Source organism: Pongo abelii, chromosome 2 (assembly GCF_028885655.2).
Source record: "Pongo abelii isolate AG06213 chromosome 2, NHGRI_mPonAbe1-v2.0_pri, whole genome shotgun sequence".
Classification (NCBI taxonomy): Eukaryota; Metazoa; Chordata; class Mammalia; order Primates; family Hominidae; genus Pongo; species Pongo abelii.
This window is the reverse complement of record NC_085928.1, coordinates 97,395,864-97,417,939: the sequence shown is the minus strand read 5'-3', so window position 1 is coordinate 97,417,939 and position 22,076 is coordinate 97,395,864. Positions and strand designations below refer to the sequence as shown.

Sequence of the window (22,076 nt, the reverse complement as noted above, 5' to 3'; positions counted from 1 at the left end):
AAAGACAAAGGCACAGTAATAATTTATTTTTTTCAAACAGAAGAGGAAATTTTTTGGTGTAACGATGGAAACTGGTTCAAATTTTCCTCCTAGCAAGTTGAAAAGCAGTACCAAATCTGAAATCCAGAGTTTGATTTTTCTATCCTGATTTGACTGTCAACTGGGCATCTAAGAAGAAAAAGGTAATAGAAACTTGCAGTTTCCCATTTCCCTTCTTCCTTCCAATAGAGAAAAAAAATGAGAGCATAGTTAAAACTTAAGTCATATTTATTTTTTAAAACTTACAATGCTGACTTCCCTGAAATCCCTGTATCCATCTAAAAAGTTCAAGACTTTTATGAAAATACCCGCAAGAAACCAAGAGATTTAAAAGCATGTGTGTCCCATGACTCAGAGTGTTCATTCTGCCTAAACACCAGTGAAAGTGGTTTTTTGTTTTGTTATGTTTTGGGTGTGTTCATGTGTACATGAAGAATCGGTATTGCCACTTTTTCTCCCTTAATTCAGAATCAGAAAGGAATCACCAAAACACTGGAAAATAGCAAACCAAATGAGATAGGTGGAAAGGGCTTCCAACTCGCACCCAAGGTAACTGGTCCTGGTTGGAAGCTCAGCACCTCCTCCCAGTTAGGGCTCTGCCCTGGAGGCTGTCCCTTTAAGTCAGACTTCCTGGTAAGGCTGAGAGATTTCCTCATGCAGCTTCCTGGAGACCGTATAAGATAAACAATAAACTTTGCAACAAAATCATGGACAATAAGCCCCACGTGGCTGTAACAAGAAGCAATTATAAGCATTGACAATGGCTAGGGCATTTCCAACAGGAATGCAAGTCTGTGATAAACAGGGGAGAAACATGCTACCCCACACCTGCACAAACTAAACGATGTGCAAGAAATAGTTCCTAGCCTCACATCACATTGAGAACTAGTTGCTTCCAAATTCAGCACGCTTTTAAAAAAAATCATTGTCTAAGAGGAAAGCAGTCAGGCCTTTCTTAAAGCACCACTACCTATTAGATGAAAGCTGCTGAGGCCCAGTGACACTACATGTTCCTTACTCCATGAGTCTCTGTGTTACAGGAAAGGGGTCCTCATCCAGACCCCAAGATAGGGTTCTGGGATCTCATGCAAGAAAGAATTCAGGGCAAGTCCAGAGAGTAAAGTGAAAGCAAGTTTATTAGGAAAGTAAAGGAATAAAAGAATGGCTACTCCATAGACGGTTGCCCATTTTTATGGTTATTTCTTGATTATATGTTAAACAAGGGGTGGATGATTCATGCCTCCCCTTTTTAGAACACATAGGGTAACTTCCTGATGTTGCCAAGGCATTTGTAAACTGTCATGGCCCTGGTGGGAGTGTAGCAGTGAGAATGACCAGAGGTCACTCTCGTCGCCATCTTGGTTTTGGTGGGATTTAGCCAGATTCTTTACTGCAACCTGTTTTATCAGCAAGGTCTTTATGACCTGTATCTTGTGCTGACCTCCTATCTCATCTTGTGACTTAGAATGCCTTAACTGTCTGGGCATGCAGCCCTGTAGGTCTCAGCCTCATGCTACCCAGCTCCTATTCAAGATGGAGTTGCTCTTGTTCACATGCCTCTGACATAAGGGTCACCCTTTGAGTCTCCTGCAGCTGAACCCCCTACCTGGCTAGCTTTGGGGAATTCCCCAATTCAGGAGCCAGAGCCCGCATTCTACCAGAGTAGATGAGAGTGCCATACACTTGCTTCCCAGCTTCCCTTGCAGCCACAGCATGAGAACGTAAGCAGGCTCAGCCAATCATGTGCTGGGATGCAAAGCAGCAGGGCTGCTGCGGACCCCGTTCTGTGAGGGTGGTGGCAGCTTGCAGAGGCAGAGTAAGGGTAGACTGGGTAGTCACAGCCTATAACCAGCGTTAGTGGTGCAAACCATGGCATCTACACCTACCCAGCAGTGGTAGCAATAGTGTCTTTACAATAACTGTTTGGTGGTATAATTTGGAGTTGTCCCTGTTTCCCTGGTCCTTCCAAAATTCTCTGAGCTACCCTAGACACTGTAATAAATTCATTTTCTGCTTAACTCAGCTGTGTCATCACTCAAGTTCAGCTCACAGGAGGCTTCCCTGACCAGGCTGTCTATAGGACCATGCCCTATACCCCACCATCTTATTCTCTATCATGATACCCTATTGATTTCCTTCCCACTACTTATCACATCCTATAACCAATCCACTTCATTATTATTATTTTTTTTTGGCAGTTTTTACATTTATTTAAACAGAAAACGTGCACATGAGCTGTCTACTCATTTTCTTTGCTGCACAGCCTGGCATTGGGGTTGGTGACTCTGATGGCCAGTTGGGCAGCTCTTTCCACGATGGCTTTGCGGTTCTTGGAGGAAACATTGTGAGTGATCTCGGCACAGTAAGATTTGTTGCACATCAGCAGCACTTCCAGCTCCTTGAAGTTGTGGACCAGGAACTTCCGGAAGCCACTGGGCAGCATGTGCTTTGTTTTTTTGTTGCTTCCATAACCAGTGTTGGTCATCAAGATCTGGCCCTTGAATCTTCTATGAACCCTGTTGTCAATGCCTCTGGGTTTCCGCCAGTTACGCTTAATTTTGACATATCGGTCTGACTGGTGCCGGGTGAATTTCTTGGTTCTCTTTTTGACCATCTTGGGTTTCACAAGGGGTCTGAGGGCAGCCATGATGCCGAGGAGGAGATGGCTGCCACCTCCGTAGGCAGTGCCGAGGAAGAGACAACCAATCCACTTCATTATTAACAACAATACGAACCACCATTGACTGGGGGCTTGCTATGTGTCAGATGGTAGGCTAAGCTAATTTAATTCTATGACCACCCTATGAGATAAGTACTTTTATTATCCCTAGTTTATAGATGAGGAAAGAGGCTCAGAAGGGTTAAAAAAAGTTGTCCAATGTGCCAAGCTTGGCAGTAATGGAATAAGGACTGGCGCCTAGGCTGCAGCACAGGTTCTTACCACAGTACTCATTCAGGCAGTGACTGAATACACACTGGCCACAGTGCAGGCACCAAGGTCACAGGATAGCCTGGCTCTCATGGAGCCTGGAGGCTGGTGGTCCAATCTCCCACCTGGTATTCTACCCATCACCCAAAAACCCTTCTTGGGGAAGAAATGCAGACTGACATGTGTAAAGATGAGACCAGCTTCCTTTGTTCAACAGAAATGTGCCCAGCTCTGTGTTGAAAGCATCAGGCATGCAAAAATACCTCAGAAGCTCACAGGCCAGAGGAGACGCAGACCTGTACACAATGCTCACCGCTCAACCTGCTGGTTCCCACAGCCTCGAAGCACTGGGCTGCAGAGGAAGAAGCCAGGGACCATTCTCAGGGTCTCCCCAGTGAGAGTGCCATTCCAGCTGGTTGTCAGTGATGTATAGGAGTTGCCAGGCTGAGGAGAGGAGGGTCAGCGCAAAGGTGAGAAGTGGGAGCAGCAAAGTTCATTCGGGAGGCGAGGAGACAGTCAAGGGGTCTGTGGAAGGGACAGGATGCGAAGGCCAGGGATGAGATACTTGGAGCCAAGGAAGGAGTTCCAACTCTACCCTGCAGGAAATGGGGAACCAGGGCAAGTTTCTCAGCCAGAACAGCTGCATGACCAGTTCGAAATTCTTTTTGTCAAGAACAGTGGCCATGGCCATAGAATACAGTACCAGTCAGATGTTTTTCCTATGTATTTTTAAAGTACACATACATAAATATATTTGCTGAAAGCCAGGAATTGTAATAACAAGAAGTTCCATTTCTATGCTTTCCAACTCCCTCTCCTGGCTGAGTAAGAAGTGAAATAAGTCTGCCCTTCCAACAGAAGGAGTTAAACACAGCCATTCCCTCCTGTAATGTAAAATTACACAGAGCTCTCACATGGATAATTTATGGAGAAAACAAGGAATTCCCCAGCTACTTGATTTTACAACTCCAATCACCCAGATTCCCCCAGTGTGATAACAAGAACCTCACCTCTGGGTTGTGTCATCATTAAAATGAAAAGCTGATTTTTATTTTTTAAAAGCATGTGTGTGGTTGAGCCACAAAGAGCCTCCTGGGTTGAATGAATACCCCGGGAGTGGTGGGAGGAGTCCCCAGAATGACCCTTTGAGGCTGAGAGGGACTCACACTTAGTAACAGGCCCCAGGGAATGCTGTGTCAAGTGTACAGCCCCAGAGGTCTGGAAATACCAAGCCAGCCGAGGTGGTGAGGGCAAAGCAACCAGAACACAGACCAGAAATAAAGGAAGGCAGTTTAGCACAGAGGTGAGGAATAGGAGTTCTGAGCCAGATAACCTGGGTTCAAATCCCAATGCTGTCACTTAATGCGTGACCCCTGATCATTTACTTAACTTCCCTGTGCCTCTGTTTCCTCCTCTGGTAAATGGGAATAATAAGAGGACCCACTGCAAAAAGTTCTTGTGAGAATCAAATAAGTCAAATATGTATCATTGAGCATAGTGCCTGGCACATAGTAAGTAACAATTGAAGTTTCCTAGAGACTATAAGATAAACAATTAATTTTGCAGCAACATGATGGATAATAAGCCCCCATGTGGCACAACAAAAAGCAATTATAAGTGCTGACAATGGCTAGGGCATTTCCAATAGCAATGCAAATCTGTGTAAATAGCTGTTGCTGATACTACATATAATAATCATATATAAAAGTATAATATATAACATAAACTTATATTTTAAATATACTATATGTAACATTATATAATATGGTAATAGTGATTTTATTATGATGTGCTTTATCCCAATTTAACAAAGAATTTTTCAACAAAAATGAGGGGTCTGAGGAGGGGAGCCCCCGGATCAGGCACCTAACCTGTGTTTGTGCGGTATTTCCAACCACCTGGAGGTTCAATGTCAGGGTTACCTACCATGGACCACAGAGCCAATCTGCTAGGCCAGAGTCCAGGTGGTACCGTATATGAGCTGCAGAGTTGGGAAAGTCATTCGACCCATAAAAAACAAACAAACAAACAAACAAACAAAAACCTTGATTTCCTCATCTCTGCAAAGGGGATAACAATAGTACTGCCTTCACAGTTTGTGTCAAGCACTGGTGCTCAATTTTACATGTTTTTACATAAATCTTTCTAACAACCCTGTGATTCAAAAATGATCATGATGTCTATTTTATAAATGAGAAAACCTGAGGTTCAGAGACGTTAAGCAATTGTCAAAGAGCACACAGCTAGACTGACATGCAGGAAATCTACCCCAAGCCAGCACTCTAAGCCAACCCTCAATTCTGCAGACACATACAGCATGAGAAGGATGCACCAAAGCTCTTCAGAGCAGGAGAGTATTAACCAACATGTGTGCTGGAATCACCCTTTAAGAAGGGCACGTGTTTCCCCACTACAGACCCCAAAGCTTATGGCACCTGTAGGCAGTGAAAAGAAACTCCCCCTTTTTGAGCACCTACTATACACCAGGCACCATGTTGAGTGTCCTGCCACATCATTGCCACCTTATCACCATAGCAACCCTCTGAAGCAAGGACTAGAAGACATTGAGGCTCAGCGAGGTTGGGTTCCTGGCCCATGGTCACAGAGCTTTTCAGTGGCAGCATCCCTACACACATCTGGGTCCGTTCTGCTCCCACTCAGGCTTGCAGACAGACTCTGAAAACACTCCTTAATGTCCCTTAGGTGCTCCTCTCCCCCTCATTACCTCCCACTTTGAAAGCACAAAGCTGCTTATTTTGCAGCAGGAAAATGACCATGGGGGCTGAGTAGGGCCATGGTGCAAACTATAATTACTGCAGACAACAATTTGCATTCCAGATCTGAAATGTGCTCAGGGCTCCACTTGAGCCCTGTAATCAGCTTAGCCTTTGCCCAAATCTCTCTTGAAATGAAGACATATTAGATGAACTGAGACACAGCAGGTTTTGGAAAATGTGCCTCTGCCCCCCAGTGAACTGCCACCTAAGGAAAAACCATGCCAAGAAACGGCCAGGGTTGAGTGGGATTTAAGCCCCAGAGAGGTTGAATTCCTCTGCTGCAGAACAAAGAAAACAGCAGCCAGGATAGTGGACAGGCAGGGCCACATGGGTAAAGAATCAAAGGCAGGAAATGCATTACATAACACACGGGCCTCAGTGAGGAGGTGGAATGGCCACCCTTCCCTCCTTTATCAGAAATTGCTGTCTTGCCTATGAGTCACATGTCAGGATATAGTGACCTTGCTGCACAGGACAATGAAGGACACCCACAAGGTCAGCAAAAGGCCTACTATGTGCACACTGTGAGAAAAGGGGCACAGAAAGGGACGGTTTACGTGCCAATTTCCATCATTCCAATCCCGACTAAAGAGCTTCACATGAAATCTCTACTGAGTCGACAGTATCTGCAACCTGAATCTAGACCACCCTAAAAATCGGAATGTTTCTTAAACTCTAATGTGCCCACACATCACCTGGGTATCTCAATGAAATGCAGCTACTGCTTCAGGTCTGGAGTGGAGCCTGAGATTCTGCATATCTAACATGCTTCCGGGTTCTGTTGCCACTAATGTCCCATGGACCACACTTTGAGAACCTTACTAGGGTACATGTAGTGACTTAAGCAGAACTCCCCAAAATGTATTCCCTATGTTTCCATAGTCATGGTGACAAGTGGTGACTTCATTCTAAGAGCAAATAAGTAAACTCAAACACTATGTATCTTTAAAATTATTGTTTCCAGGCTCAAAACTTCAGCACTTCCATGTTATTTTATTAGTAGCTAACAGGATGACTGTTCTTGAAGGAAAGCCTTGTGTAGATGCTATTAACTGAGGAAAATCCAGTAGAGCTTCCCTTGGCTGATGTTTCCGGAATAGCCCTAGATCCTCTGAGGTACAAAAAACCTGAAGCCCCAAAGGACAATGCAACTGACAATGCTTTTGCCAGTGCTCTCCCTCACCGATGACCCTCTCCCACTCTTGGGTGGTCAGTCCATTGCAGTGCAGCCACATTCCTGAGGCTGGGTCACCTACAAGCCCCGCCTCCCACCAGCTGTGGCTGGGATCCTCTTCAGGAGGTCCTCATCAGTCACAGTTGCACCTTCCCAATCTGACAGGTACCTTAATAAAACCATTCATCTAATCCAAAGCATTTTTTTTAATGGCTGGAGTTGGCTGCCCTGTCCCGTTATGCAAACAGTACACAATGAGATGCCGATAGCATCTCTCTACCATTGCCAACACAAACCCTGCCAGGCCAGCAGAAATGAACCCGGTGGCTGTAAGCAACAATAGTTGCATAAGTTTGTTTAAACAAACACAGCTAACAACAGGTGAAAATGTTTTGAACTCCTCCTATTGCTAAACCAGAGATTTTTAAGGTTGGTTTCTTCTAGAAATAAAACCAGCGTCAAGCGTAAGGAATGAAAGGCAGCTGAAGGGAAACCACCCAGAAAGCGAACTTTGTGTTTCTTCCAGCAATACACACAGAGGCACAGATTTTGGGAAAGATTTTTGATGAGAACTACTGATGCTGAATTAATTGAGATACTTGCATTGTCTTTGCCTCAAAGTAAGGATTCTTTCCTAATCTTGTTCACTGCATTTTTTTGACTTTTGCTCTTTGAGTTTGGTAGCGGAAATATTTCTTAATACATTAAAGAAGTTCAGTGCCACTAAATAACATAAAATTACACACAAGAGATAGCAAAAGGAACTTTAGTCTTTAAACCAAAGCCCTAAAATATATTTTTAAAATGCATGTAGTAAGTGAAGGGAAATGGGCATTTATTGAGGTAGGGAGATGATGTTCAACACCACGCTCAATGGACGGCATTTGACAAAGCACATCAGAATGACTAATGAAACCAGATGGGGAAGTCATTTCCTGAGCAACAGGTATCAGGAGAAAAGAAAGAGCGAATCGAGGACAAGTATTTTAGTGGCACATATGCTGGGCCTCTTAGTCACTCTGGATAATGAGATGAATATATTTTTAAAAGAAGAAAAAAAATGACATGACATCAAGACTGGAAGAATAAGGCAGCGGGAGGCTTTATTATGTTTCAAGAACAGCAAATCTGATCCATTTGTACCAATTCTGTAGACTTGAAAAACCTATTCCAGTCTAAACCTCAAGGCTTTTCCCTCCTTGAGAAGTTTGAGAAATTGCTGATGAACTTCCTAATGCCTGGCAGAGGTTCTTCTTAAGAAAAAACACATTAGATTATAATTACACAAGTTCCGTGATGGGAAACATACTGTTGGGTGGAAGGTATTTTTTAAAAGCCACATATCTTTTTGGCCAGGTGCAGTGGCTCACGCTTGTAATCCTAGCACTTTGGGAGGCTGAGACAGGCAGATCACTTAAGCCCAAGAGTTCAAGACCGTCTTGGGCAACATGGCAAAACCCCGTCTCTACAGAAAATACAAAGATTAGCCAGGCATGATGGCATGTGCCTGCAGTCCCAGCTACTCAGGAGGCTCAGGTGGGAGGATCACCTGAGCCCAGGAGGTCAAGGCTGCAGTGAGCCGTGATCGTGCTACTGCACTCCAGCCTGGGTGACAGAATGAGATCTTGTCTCGAAAAAAAAAAAAAAAAAAAAAGCCACATATCTTTTTCCTAAAAAAACCAAATTTGCAATCTGTAGTTATCTGAGTTTCATAATTAAACTAAGGGGAATACACAGGCTGCCATATTAGGTATTTTTCTCTGATTTTTCCAAAGTGATATTCCAAAGTACTGTCCCAAGCAAGCACTCAGAACTCATAAAAATAATGTGCCCAACAGAGAGAGGCACCATTCAGCTACCTATTAATTCCTTGGAATATGAACCTTTTGGTCCAGGATGATTGTTTTAGAGCCATGATTTTTCTCTTGGCTGAGTACACAGTATCCATTCTTACCAAGGTGCTTTCCTCCCCTCTCAAATATCCAAGTAAAATTTATGGGTTTTTTTTGTTGTTGTTGTTGCTGTTAGAAAAAGAAGACAAAATTCCTCCAAGTTCACTTTTACCAAGTTCTCACATTTGAAACTCCTCCACAAACATATGTGATGCCATATTTTAAAATTCCATCTTAAGTAAGCATGGGATTTAGTCCAAATCATTGCATTTCTGACTTAGATTCATTTCTGTTGCCTGTTGGGGAGGATTTTTATTCTTAAACCTTAAAACCTAAGACTCCACTCAAAATTGCCATTCAAATATTTGTCTTATTACTTCAGCCTTTTGTCTCCTCAAATATAAAAATTAATACATGCACCCCATAGAAACGTAGGAAAGTCAAAACAAAACAAAAAAAAAGTCATGTATAACCTCACTTCCCAAAAGGAAACCATTATCAATATTTCAGCGTATTTTCTTTTAATCCTCTCAAGTGCTTTTTTTCATAACCCAAATTGTACTGTATAAACAATTTTGTTTCCTGCTTCTTAAAACATACCAATAAACATTTTCCCTGAGTTAAAACTCTTCCTCAACCGCCCCTTGTCACTTACAACTCATATGAACAAAACCACACTTTACACCAACTGCCTCACATTAGTGGACATTCACACTTTTTCCACTTTTTTCTGTCATTCTAACTGCTGCAGCACTAAACATTTTTGTGCATAAGTCACATCTCTGGTGACTTCCATGGGATAGATTCCTAGTCGTGGAATTATTGGGCCAATAAACTTACATATGTTTATGGTTCGTGACATAAATAAACAAACTGCTTTCCAGAAAGATGACCAAGTAACACTACCACTGAACACCTGTGACAGAGTCCATCCTACAGTACCCTCACCAGCATTTTGAGTTATCACTTAAAATGCTAATTCTGAAGCTTTGAAAAATTTCCAATCCTCAGACTGACCTGCTGAGGTCAATGATTTCAATTGTTACCTCATTATCAAAATAATCTTCTTTTATCCTTCCAAACAAGATGTTAATTTGTACCACATCAAAACTGCAAACATGAGAGGAATGTAGTCATTTGTTGCATATTCTCATTGGGCAACTAAGGTGCCGTGATTAAGAAGCCAAGAACAGTTCAGTACCAGTCTGCGGCAGTACACAGAGATGCATGCAAAATAAAGTCAGAACCGAATCTACTGCCAAGCGTCACAAGATACACAAGATCTGAATTACCATCAGTCAACACCTATCAGAAGGAATACACAGAATGTTCAAGAATATATCCAGACTACATTTAAAATTCATTCAATAGCTTTTTGCACAACAAATTTTCTTTCTTCCCTCTAAATTGGTACATATCTCCATATGCAGCAGGAATGTCTTTTTTATTTAAGGGCACATCTACACAAAGAGCAAATGGTCCAGACTCAATCTTCCATAACCTAGAGTCTGAATTGATCACTCTATAAAATGGAAAAATGTTTCTTTTTTCTTTTTTTTTACTTTTTTTTAGTTTTTAACTTTTTTTGAGACAGTGTCTCACTTTGTCACCCAGGCTAGAGTGCAGTGACACAATCACAGATCACCGCAGCCTTGACCTCCTGGGCTCAGCTGATCTTCCCATTTCAGCCTGCTGAGTAGCTGGGACCACAGGCGCGTGCCACCACACCTGGCTAATTTTTGTATTTTTTGTAGAGACAGGATTTCGCGATGTTACCCAGGCTGGTCTTGAAATCCTGGGCTCAAAGGGTTCACACGCCTTGGCCTCCTAAATTGCTAGATTACAGGCTTGAGCTTCCGTGTCCCAACGGAAAAATTATTTTTAAAAAGGAAAGTTTTTCTAGTATGCTAGAAATGTTTGGGGATTGATATGGTCTGACTCTGTGTCCCCACCCAAATCTCATCTCAAATTGTAAACCCCATAATCCCATGTACAGAAAGGGTCTGGTGGGAGGTGACTGGATCTTGGGGGCAGTTTCCCCAATGCTATTCTCATGATAGTGAGTGAGTTCTCACAAGATCTGATGGTTTTATTAGTGTTTAACAGTTCTTCCTTCACACGCTTGCTCTCTTGCCTGCCACCATGTAAGATGTGCCTGCTTTCCCTTCTACTATGATTGTAAGTTTCCTGAGGCCTCCCCAGCAATGCAAAACTGTGAGTCAATTAAACCTCTTTTCTTTATAAACTACCCAGTTTCGGGTATTTCTTTACAGCAGTGTGAAAATGGACTAATACAGGGATATAGTCCTCATATTCCCTTCCCAGGATATTTGCCCCACTTCACCAATGTTGCCCACAGCTCCTGTTGAGTGAATATGGCATAATAGTAGTAGTAGCAGGGATGGAGGGAATATTTACTGAGCAGTTACTATGTCACAGACCCAGTGCTAAATACTTGATATGATTATTTAAGTCAATCTTCATAATAACCCTATGAGCTACATATGATTTCAGATGGGGAATCTGAATCTTAGTGAGGCTGATTACTTGCCCAAGCTGGTGAGTGACAGATCCATTTGACCTTGACTCTCTGGCCACAGATGACTGAACCAAGAGGTAGAGAAGCCCTTTTAAGAGCTAGCCAGCTGACTGCCCACCACTTGTGAAGCCCAGTGCAAGAAAGATAAACTGATGCAATTGAAGTTTTCTTAGGGATTTGGGGATGGGGAAACTGAGACTATGCCATAAGCTGTAGGAGAGTGAGCTGCTGAAAGATCACACTGAGTTGGTCCAGAGCTGGCATCATGACAAGCCCAACAGTGCCACATACAAGGAGGAGACACCGGGAGCAGAACCTATAGGTCAGTAACAAGTGAAGGCAGAGAGAGAAGGGGAATGAAACTGACCCACAAAGAGAAGTCCTAGGTTCCTGCAACTATATATTCTCTTATTAAAAAGCCATTTTCTTGAGGTAATGGAGCAAGTGCCTATTCTTTGCCAAAAACTGTCTAAAATATCCACCAAGAAATGACAGCAGAGACACTCCCCACTCACGGTCTGAGCTCTCATCAGCGTCTACCCTGCATAGCAAATTAGCATCACTAGTAACAACCCAACTGTGTGCCTCTTAATGAGATGCATGTAACCGGCATCCCTTAGGATGTTTTCCTGCCCAAAAGTGTTTAACTTAAAACAAATTAAGTCTTTAGATCCAAATTACCAGATTACAAGAAATATATAGAGCTGAAGAACAAGTTAAATGACATCATAGGGAAGCAGTCAGATAAACCCAACTGTGAGACACATTCCAAAGTTCCATGGTTTTTTTTGAGACAGGGTCTCGCTTCATTGCCCAGGCTGGACTGCGGTGGCACAATCACAGCTCACTGCAGCCTCCAACTCCAGAGCTCAAGTGATCCTCCCACCTCAGCTGCCCAAGTAGCTGAGACTACAGGCATGCACCACCATGCCTGGCTAATTTTTGTATTTTTTGTACAGATAGGTTTCGCCATGTTGCCCAGGCTGGTCTTGAACTCCTAAGCTCAAGCAATCCACCCGCCTTGACCTCCCAAAGTGCTGGGATTACAGGCATGAGCCACTGTGCCCGGCCTCCAAAGTTTCAAAAGACAAATCGGTCTTTTCAAAAACTGGAGGGTTGAGGGGAGTATCAAAAAGGCTTAAGAAACATAACAAAATGAAATCATGGTCCTTGACTGGATAAAAACAAACAAAAAATAAATCCAGCTAGATGCAGTGCATGATCCTTGAATGATTTGGGGGAAACCAGTTATAAAAGACAACTGAGAAAATATGAACATAGATGGAATATTAGAATGTTGGAGAATTATTGATAACTTAGGTTTGATGATGATGCTATGATAATGTAGGAAAATGTCCTTATAATTCGGACATATATACTGAAATATTTAGATGTGAAGAATCATAGTATCTGTAATTGTGTTACTTTGGAATGGTTTAGTAAAATAAAGCCAAACCGTATCAACAAGTAGAGACAAATACGTAAAGCAAATGTTAGGAACTGTTAACTCTAGACGGTGAGTGTTTGCTGCACTTACCTTTTAACTTTTCCATATGTTTGAAATTTTTCATAATAAAAAGTTGAAAAATAGCACACAATAAATAAGAATCATGGAAACCACGTAGGAGACACCACATGAAGGCAGACATCCCTTCTCCCAATAGACCACACTCAATAATGCCTCCTCCCTGCTAGAACAAGTATTGTACATACATCTTCAGTTTAGCCCCAGAGGAAGCTGTTGTTTGTTTTTAGGGGGTAGGCTGCACAAAAAGCCCATGTTAACATCTAGAATCACCATCACTCCAATAGGACAGACAGAGGAAATGACAAGAGTCACCCATCTAACTTGTGCTGAGTCATAAGTTTTCTCCCCATCCTGTTTTTAATGAAGTGGTTTAGTTCAACCTGCATAAATTAAATGCACTTCCCTGAAGTCAGAGCTTTACACTTAACACAGATTTTCATCTGTCCATAAAAAAGTAATCAGTCTCATTCCCCCTTTTCTCTAAATGAAATGTTAGGTTGAATCAGCCCTGAGGTACAAAAACACATCATGTGGCAGTATTCTGCTGTACAGAATGTCTCCTCTTCCCTGAATGTGTATTAACCAAGGGGTCAGGCGCTGGTGGTCCTTGCTGCTGCTACAGCATCTAATCCCGCTGGTTTTATTTCCAGAACCACATGGGAGTCGGCAGTAACAGTCATGCACAAAAACGCCGGTCCTGGAGTTGTGTTCACTGAGATTTCCAGGGTTGGATGGCAGAGAGCCTGAGTGGAGAATGACAAATGCAGGAGGCCCAAAAATCAAGGAAGAAAAGAATTTTAATCATCACATTTATATAGGGCAGCCCATTTTAAAATGGGCCCCATGCAATCAAGATTAATGATTATTAGTTTTTAGAGACTACTAATTTCAATTACGGAGGAAGAATAAGTTTGTAAGACTTATTCATTTTCGATAATAGAATATATTTTAAGTGATGTTACTTCTATTAAGTGGTTAGTAACTCAAATGTGTGCACCTAACATAGACAAGAAGGGATGGAAGGAGCAAAAGATACCTAATATTCATGAGGCATCTGGTTACACTAAATATGCATGAGACTTACAAGGCACTAAATATACAGAGGCACTAATAACACATGAGCACGTAACATACATGAGGCCTTAGCTCGGCTCCCCATTGAAGATACCTATTCTAGCCTCATGTGTCTTCTGCCCAAGAGATAAAACAGAAATTAGCCAGCTGTTCATCCAGCTAATTGGCAAGCTGCAGTACAGACCAGGCATACTTGTCCCTGAGTCTCTTTGATAAAGCTAGTGTGTGCCACTGGCCCAGGGTGCCTTTGTCTGTGAGTCTCTTGCTTGAAGTTCAACTCTGGTCCTTGTAGCTGCATTATCAGTGGTGAAAGCTGACACTGTACAGAGAGATAGGACATATGGACATTGCGAAGCCCAGGACTCAGGTAGTGTGGTCCTTCCATCCTGCCTGCACTCTCTGTGAAGTGTGTTAATGGATCCCATCATTTTCCCCTTGCTTCTAGCTGTGTCTTTCAATTGATTTAACGGGAAGTATGATTTGGGCATTTAAAGGGGGGTGGTATTAGAGCCACAATCCAATCTCGTCCAGTCTATTCAGTGGGTCAAACTCACTGTGAAGAGGAAGAAGTTGATGACAGAGAAGAAAATCCAATAACAGGACTTTTACCAACCTCCATGCAAGAGGCTTCAATTCCCATTCCCAGATTCAGACACAGGCAGAAAGAGAAAATAAACCTAACATGGAGGAAAGAAAGGGAAGTTTTGGCTTCAGAAAAGGAGGATTTTCTAAATAGGTATGTTCCCTCAGTTCTCCACATCACCATCTCCTCTCATGCTTTCAAATACATAAGGCTCTTTTGGAGGTAGCAAGATCACTACCATGACATTTTTGTGTGTGTAATAAAGGCTACATTTGATTAAAATTAAAAATAAAAATTTCCATGAACAGTCATCAATACGACTAACCACAAAACAATACTGAGACTGATTCTTGGACCACCTTCTGTTTAAAACCCCTGACTGAACTCCAATACTTCCCAACAGTCTAGAAATGGCCTTAAGCCATTTCAGAACACAATTTTCTAGGACCTGCTATTATTTTGACTCATCCTGAGGACTATTATGTTTTATGTCTTGCTGAATAGCTTGCCAAACAGGCTGTTCTTGCTCCCAGAAGAGATTGTCCGGGTTGAAAAAAAATCAATAACTAAATGGACTGCTTCTAACCAAAGATGAAAGAAGAGGAGTTAGGAGTTTTGCCCACATGGAGTCAGACAGGAAAAAATGGAATCAGGATGATTACCTTTTATGATAGGAGGAGAGATGGGGAAGAATTTTGTAGGCAGGAATTATTTGTATCTGCTCCAGTGCCTCCTTCTCCTTCTAGAAACTGCCCCTTCTCCTCCATTGTTACTATGGTTACCATAGGAGTCACCATGGTGGTACAGCATAATCCCACTCCCTGGCCACTGCTGATTGGTCCAAGAGTATCCACTTGATCCAAGTTGGACCAATCAGAATCCCTCCCTAGTAATTCTGGCTCTGAGAGAGAGAAGGCTGTCTCTCTGTAGATGGCTGCATTTCAACTGTATTGAGAAATGGAAAATGTCAGTTGGCCAAGCAAATGTGCTAACAACAGAGAGGAGTCAGGAATCCTCATGGGCTTCCAGTGCCTGGTTCCAGGTACTTCTGAGCCTCCACTGCATTCCACAAAATACTTCCCATACCCCTGTATCTTTAAAAACTCTCCTTGCTTAAGCTAATTTGAGTTGAGTTCCTGTCACTTGCAACTAGGATTTCCTAATTAACCCAGAAGGCCAAAGTAAAAGCATATTTTACCCTGCATAACTCTGGAACTAAAAAGGGACTAAGCAAGGACTAATCAAAATGATAACTATATAAAATAAACAGGCATCTAGAAACTGAAAAATGCAAATCTGCTCAACTGGCACACAAGCCTCCTGTTAACTCCCACAGACCTCACATATGGCCAGAAAAAGAAACGGCTTTGAATCTAAGAATGAGCTCCAATGTTCCTGGCATATTTTTGGTGTCAGCAGGTTGAAGATGACGTGAGCTTTCCCTCACAGGTGTCAGGATCTATACAGCCTGGCTTCTCTACTGCCTGAAGGGAAATGAGACAAGCAGGACTAAATGGAAACCCAGGTATGGTCGCTTTTGCCTTTATGAGGGGGCAGCTCACATTAAAAAAAAAAGCATCTGTTAAGTACTTATCTTTAGAAAGCAGTCATCTCGGGAATAAAGGAACCCTAGTTATATGGAGCTAATATTTTCTGCGTTTACCTACATGAGAGACATTCTTCAGGTCACTTTACACACATAATTACTAAGTCTCTGGTTTTCAGAAAATGGCATTATTGTCCATACCTATTTTGCAGATAAGAGACCTGATGTTCTAAAATGTGTCTGAAGCCCCCAATCTGGCATTCTGACTCCAAAGCACATGCCTTTTCACCATCTAAGCATTTGTTATGGCTGCCAAGCACTGTCCACCAAACTCAGACTCTGGGCTGACCAATAAAACTGCTAACCCCAAGGGCGCATGGAAGTAGCCTCTAGATTGACTCTCAGGGAGGTGGGGAGGACTGGGAGAGGAGGTGGGGGCAAACATCTTGAAGTACTGCAGAGCACAGCACAGCATGTGCCAGCCCCTTCTGTGCACCCAGATTTCATCAGTCCCCAGAGGCTTAGCCACAGCACATGTTCTGTTTTTGAGGCAGAGTCTTGCTCTATCGCATAGGCTGGAGTGCAGTGGCATGATCTTGGCTCACTGTAACCTCCGCCTCCTGGGTTCAAGCAATTCTCCTGCCTCAGGCTCCCAAGTAGCTGGGGTCCTAGGAGTGTGCCAACACATCTGGCTAATTTTTGTATTTTTAGTAGAGACAGGTTTTGCCATGTTGGCCAGGCTGGTCTCAAACTCCTGACCTCAAGTGATCCACCTGCCTCGGCCTCCCAAAGTGCTGGGATTACAGGCATGAGCCACGATGCCCGGCCCACAGCACATGTTCAATGAAACACCCCTATGTGTTCTAAGACCTGAAACTTTTAATATAAGCCTCCTGTTGCTTGTGGAAGATTGTGATTGTGGAAGGAGTTCTTTTTTAATTATTCTAAGTTTATTGTTTTGCTAATTATAAGGCAATACACACTCTCTTTAAAAAATTCAGACTTTATAAAAAATATGTAACTAACAACAACAGTTCCCTGGGACTTTGTCTACTCCATATTGTTGTTCAACAGCGACGAGACTTTTTTCTATGTATATATTAATATATTTTTTTCCATAAGAAGGGATCACTTTAGTTTTTATGGTTTTAATGTGCTTTTCTTTAGTTATGGTTTAAATCCTATAAATATATGCTTTACATTATATGCCTCTGCACCAATTGCACTTGTTACAATCATCACATTGTTGAGAACACAGGCTCTGAAACCAGACTGACTGGGTTCAAAAGCTACATCCACTACTTAATTGCTGTGGGTCTTTGGGGATGATTCTGGTAGAAGTTTTCCCATTTGAAAACTGAGGATAATAATAATATTGACTAAATAGTGCTGTAGGGGAATGTGGTTACTTGCAAAGTGCTAGGAACAGTAGCTAGCACATTCCAAAGGCTAACAAATGAAATACATTATTATTGCTATTGTTTTTATTATAGGGATCTCTCATTTTATTGCACTTTGCTTTATTGCACTTTGCAGGTACCACAAACTGAAGGTTTGTGGTAAACCTGCACTGAGCAAGTCTATCAGTGCCATTTTTTCCAACAGTATGTGCTCAATTTGCATCTCTACATCACATTTTGTTCACTCAAAATTCAATAGTTCAAACTTTTTCATTATTACATATCTGTTATGGTGATCTCTGATCAGTCATCTTTGATATTACTATTGTAATTGTTTTGGGGTGCCATGAACCATCCTCATATAAGATGGTGAGCTTAATCAATAAATGTGTGTGTTCTGACTGCTCTATCAACCAACCATCCCATCTCTCTCCCTCTCCGCAGGCCTCCCTATTCCCTGACACACACTAATATTGAAGTTAGGCCATTCAATAACCCTAGAATGGTCTCTAAGTGTTAAAGTGAAAGGAAGAAGTTGCCTATCTCTCACTTTAAGTCAAAAGCTAGAAATGATTAAGCTTAGTGAGGAAGGCATGTCCAAAGTTGAGGCAGGCTGAAAGTTAGGCCTTTTGTACCCAACATCCAAGCTGTAAATGCAAAGGAAAAGTTCTTGAAGGAAACTGAAAGTGCTACTCCAGTGAACACATAAAAAGATAAGAAAGCAAAACAGCCTTATCGCTAATAGGGAGAAAGTTTGAGTGGTGTGGATAAAAGATCAAACCAGCCACAACATTCCTCTAAGCCAAAGCCTAATCCAGAGCAAGGCCCTAACTCTCTTCAATTCTATGAAGGTGAGAGGAAGCTGCAGAAGAAAAGTTTGAAGCTAACAGAGGTTGGTTAGTTCATGAGGTTTAAGGAAAGAAGCTATCTTCATAACATAAAAGTGCAAGATGAAGCAGCAAGTCCTGATGTAGAAGCTGCAGCAAGCTATCCAGAAGATCTGGCTATGATAATCGACAAAGGCGGTGACATTAAACAACAGATTTTCAATGTAGATGAAAAAGCCTTATCTTGGAAGAAGATGCCAGCTAGAGCTTTCCTAACTAGAGAGAAGTCAATGTTTGGCTTCAATGCTTCAAAGGACAGAATGACTTTCTTATTAGGAGCTAAGGCAGTTGGTGACTTTAAGTTGAAGCCAATGTTCATTGACCATTCTGAAAATCCCAGGGCTCTTAAGAATGATGCTAAATCCACTTTGCCTGTGCTCTATAAAGGGAACAACAAAGCCTGGATGGCAGCACATCTGTTTGCAGGATGATTTACTGAATATTTTAAGCCCACTCTTGAGACTTACTGCTCAGAAAAAAGATTCCTTTTAAAATATTACTGCTCACTGACAATGCATCTGGTCACCCAAGAGCTTCGATAGAGCTCTACAAGGAGATTAATGCTGTTTTCATGCCTGCTAACTCAACATCAATTCTGCAGCCTATGGATAGAGGAATCATTTTGACTCTCAAGTTTGTTATTTAAAAAATAACATCTCTTTAGGTCAGGCATGGTGGTTCATGACTGTAATCCCAGCACTTTGGGAGTACAAGGCAGGCAAATCACTTGAGGTCAGGAGTTCAAGACTAGCCTGACCAACACGGTAAAATCCCATCTCTACTAAAAATACAAACATTAGCCAGGTGTGGTGGTGGGTGCCTGTAATCCCAGCTACTCGGGAGGCTGAGGCAGGAGAATCACTTGAACCGGGGAGGCGGAGGTGCAGTGAGCCAGGATTGCGCTATTGCACTCCAGCCTGGGTGACAAAGAGAGACTCCAACTCAAAAAAAAAAAAAATCTCTTTGGAAGGCTGAGGCAGGTGGATCACTTGAGGTCAGAAGTTCGAGACCAGCCTGGCCACATGGTGAAACCCCATCTCTACTAAAAGTACTAAAATTAGCCAGGCATGATGGCGGGCACCTATAATTCCAGCTTCTCAGGCGGCTGAGGCAGAATTGCTTGAACCTGAAAGGTGGAGGTTGCAGGGAGCCAAGATCACTCCACTGCACTCCAGCATGGATGACAGAGTGAGATTCCGTCTCTAAACAAAAAACAAAAACAAAAACAAAACAAAACAAAAACATCTCTTAAGGCCATAGCTGCCATAGACAGTGTTTCCTCTGGTGGCTGTGGGCAAAGTAAATTGAAAATCTTCTGCAAAGGATTCACCATTCTAGATGCCATTAAGAACACTCATGATTCATGGGCAGAGGTCAAAATTCCAACATTAATAGGACTTTGGAAGAAGCTGATTCCAACCCTCATGCATGACATTGAGGGGTTTAAGAATTCCGTGTTGGAAGTCACTGCAGATGTGGTGAAAATAGCAAGAGAATTAGAATTAGAAGTAGAGCCTCAAAATGTGACTGAATTGCTGTAATCTCATGATAAAGCTTGAATGGATGAGGAGTCGCTTCTTATGGATGAGCAAAGAAAGTGGTTTCTTTTTTTTGTTTGTTTGTGAGACAAAGTCTTACTTTTTCGCTCAGGCTGGAATGCAGTGGTGCTATCTCAGCACACCGCAACCTCTGCCTCCCGGGTACAAGCAATTCCCCTGCCTCAGCCTCCCAAGTAGCTGGGACGACAGGCGCCTGCACCACCATGTCCAGCTAATTTTTGTATTTTTAATAGAGACGGGGTTTCACCATGTTGGCCAGGCTGGCCTTGAACTCCTGACCTCAAGTGATCCACCCACCTCAGCCTCCCAAAGTGCTGGAATTACAGATGTGAGCCACCACGCTCAGCCAAAAAGTAATTTCTTGAGATGGAATCTACTTGTGGCAAAGATGCTGTGAACATTCTTGAAATGATAACAAAGGATTTAGGATATTCCATAAACTGAACTAATAAAGCAAGCAGCAGCATCTGAAAGGACTGACTGCAATTTTGGAAGTTCTCCTATGGGTTAAATGCATCATATTCTATAGGAAATCTTTCATGAAAGGAAAGAGTCAATCAATGCAGCAAATGACATTGTTACCTTATTTTAAGAAATTGCCAGGGGTGGAGCCAAGATGGCCGAATAGGAACAGCTCCAGTCTACAGCTCCCAGCGTGAGTGACGCAGAAAACGGGCGATTTCTGCATTTCCAACTGAGGTACCGGGTTCATCTCACTGGGGAGTGTCAGAAAGTGGGTGCAGGACAGTGGGTGCAGTGCACCATGCGTGAGCCGAAGCAGGGTGAGGCATTGCCTCACCCAGGAAGTGCAAGGGGTCAGGGAATTCCCTTTCCTAGTCAAAGAAAGGGGTGACAGATGGCACCTGGAAAACTGGGTCACTCCCACCCTAATACTGCACTTTTCTAATGGTCTTAGCAAATGGCACACCAGGAGATTATATCCCGTGCCTGGCTTGGAGGGTCCTACTCCCTCAGAGCCTCGCTCACTGCTAGCACAGCAGTCTGAGATCAAACTGCAAGGCAGCAGCGAGGCTGGGGGAGGGGCGCCTGCCATTGCTGAGGCTTGAGTAGGTAAACAAAGTGGCCGGGAAGCTCGAACTGGGTGGAACCCACCGCAGCTCAAGGAGGCCTGCCTGCCTCTGTAGACTCCACCTCTCGGGGCAGGGCATAGCCAAACAAAAGGCAGCAGAAACATCTGCAGACTTAAATGTCCCTGTCTGACAGCTTTGAAGAGAGTAGTGGTTCTCCCAGCATGCAGCTGGAGATCTGAGAACGGACAGACTGCCTCCTCAAGTGGGTCCCTGACTCCCGAGTAGCCTAACTGGGAGGCACCCCCCAGTATGGGCAGACTGACACCTCATACGGCCGGGTACTCTTCTGAGACAAAACTTCCAGAGGAATGATCAGGCAGCAACATTTGCTGCTCACCAATATCTGCTGTTCTGCAGCCTCCGCTGCTGATACCCAGGCAAACAGGGTCTGGGGTGGAACTCCAGCAAACTCCAACAGACCCGCAGCTGAGGGTCCTGACTGATAGAAGCAAAACTAACAAACAGAAAGGACATCCACACCAAAACCCCATCTGTACGTCACCATCATCAAAGACCAAAGATAGATAAAACCACAAAGATGGGGAAAAAACAGAGCAGAAAATCTGGAAACTCTAAAAATCAGAGTGCCTCTCCTCCTCCAAAGGAACGTAGCTCCTCACCAGCAACGGAACAAAGCTGAACGGAGAATGACTTTGATGAGTTGAGAGAAGAAGGCTTCAGAAGATCAAACTACTCCAAGCTAAAGGAGGAAGTTCGAACCCATGGCAAAGAAGTTAAAAACCTTGAAAAAAAATTAGACGAATGGCTAACTAGAATAACCAATGCAGAGAAGTCCTTAAAAGACCTGATGGAGCTGAAAACAAAGGCATGAGAACTATGTGACGAATGCACTAGCCTCAGTAGCCGATTCGATCAACTGGAAGAAAGGGTATCAGTGATGGAAGATCAAATGAATGAAATGAAGTGAGAAGAGAAGGTTAGAGAAAAAAGAATAAAAAGAAACGAACAAAGCCTCCAAGAAATATGGGACTATGTGAAAAGACCAATTCTACGGCTGGTTGGTGTACCTGAAGGTGACGGGGAGAATGGAACCAAGT

The 22,076-nt window shown here is 42.9% G+C and overlaps 2 protein-coding genes across 10 annotated transcripts in view; both read right to left on the bottom strand.

Annotated features, from left to right (window-relative positions):
* The window catches only part of ARHGEF3 (Rho guanine nucleotide exchange factor 3), a 349,785-nt gene that overhangs the window by 196,750 nt on the left and 130,959 nt on the right, over nt 1-22,076 (bottom strand). The window lies entirely within an intron of this gene.
* Nucleotides 2,213-3,367, bottom strand: LOC129058571 (large ribosomal subunit protein eL32-like). Its single transcript, XM_054552026.2, has one exon. It carries the CDS (start codon nt 2,753-2,755, stop codon nt 2,279-2,281), a length of 477 nt encoding a protein of 158 aa, XP_054408001.2. The 5' UTR covers nt 2,756-3,367; the 3' UTR covers nt 2,213-2,278.

Coding starts and splice junctions, on each gene's coding strand:
- LOC129058571 (XM_054552026.2), bottom strand. CDS start 2,755: ATGAAGTGGATTGGTTGTCTCTTCCTCGGCACTGCCTACGGAGGTGGC.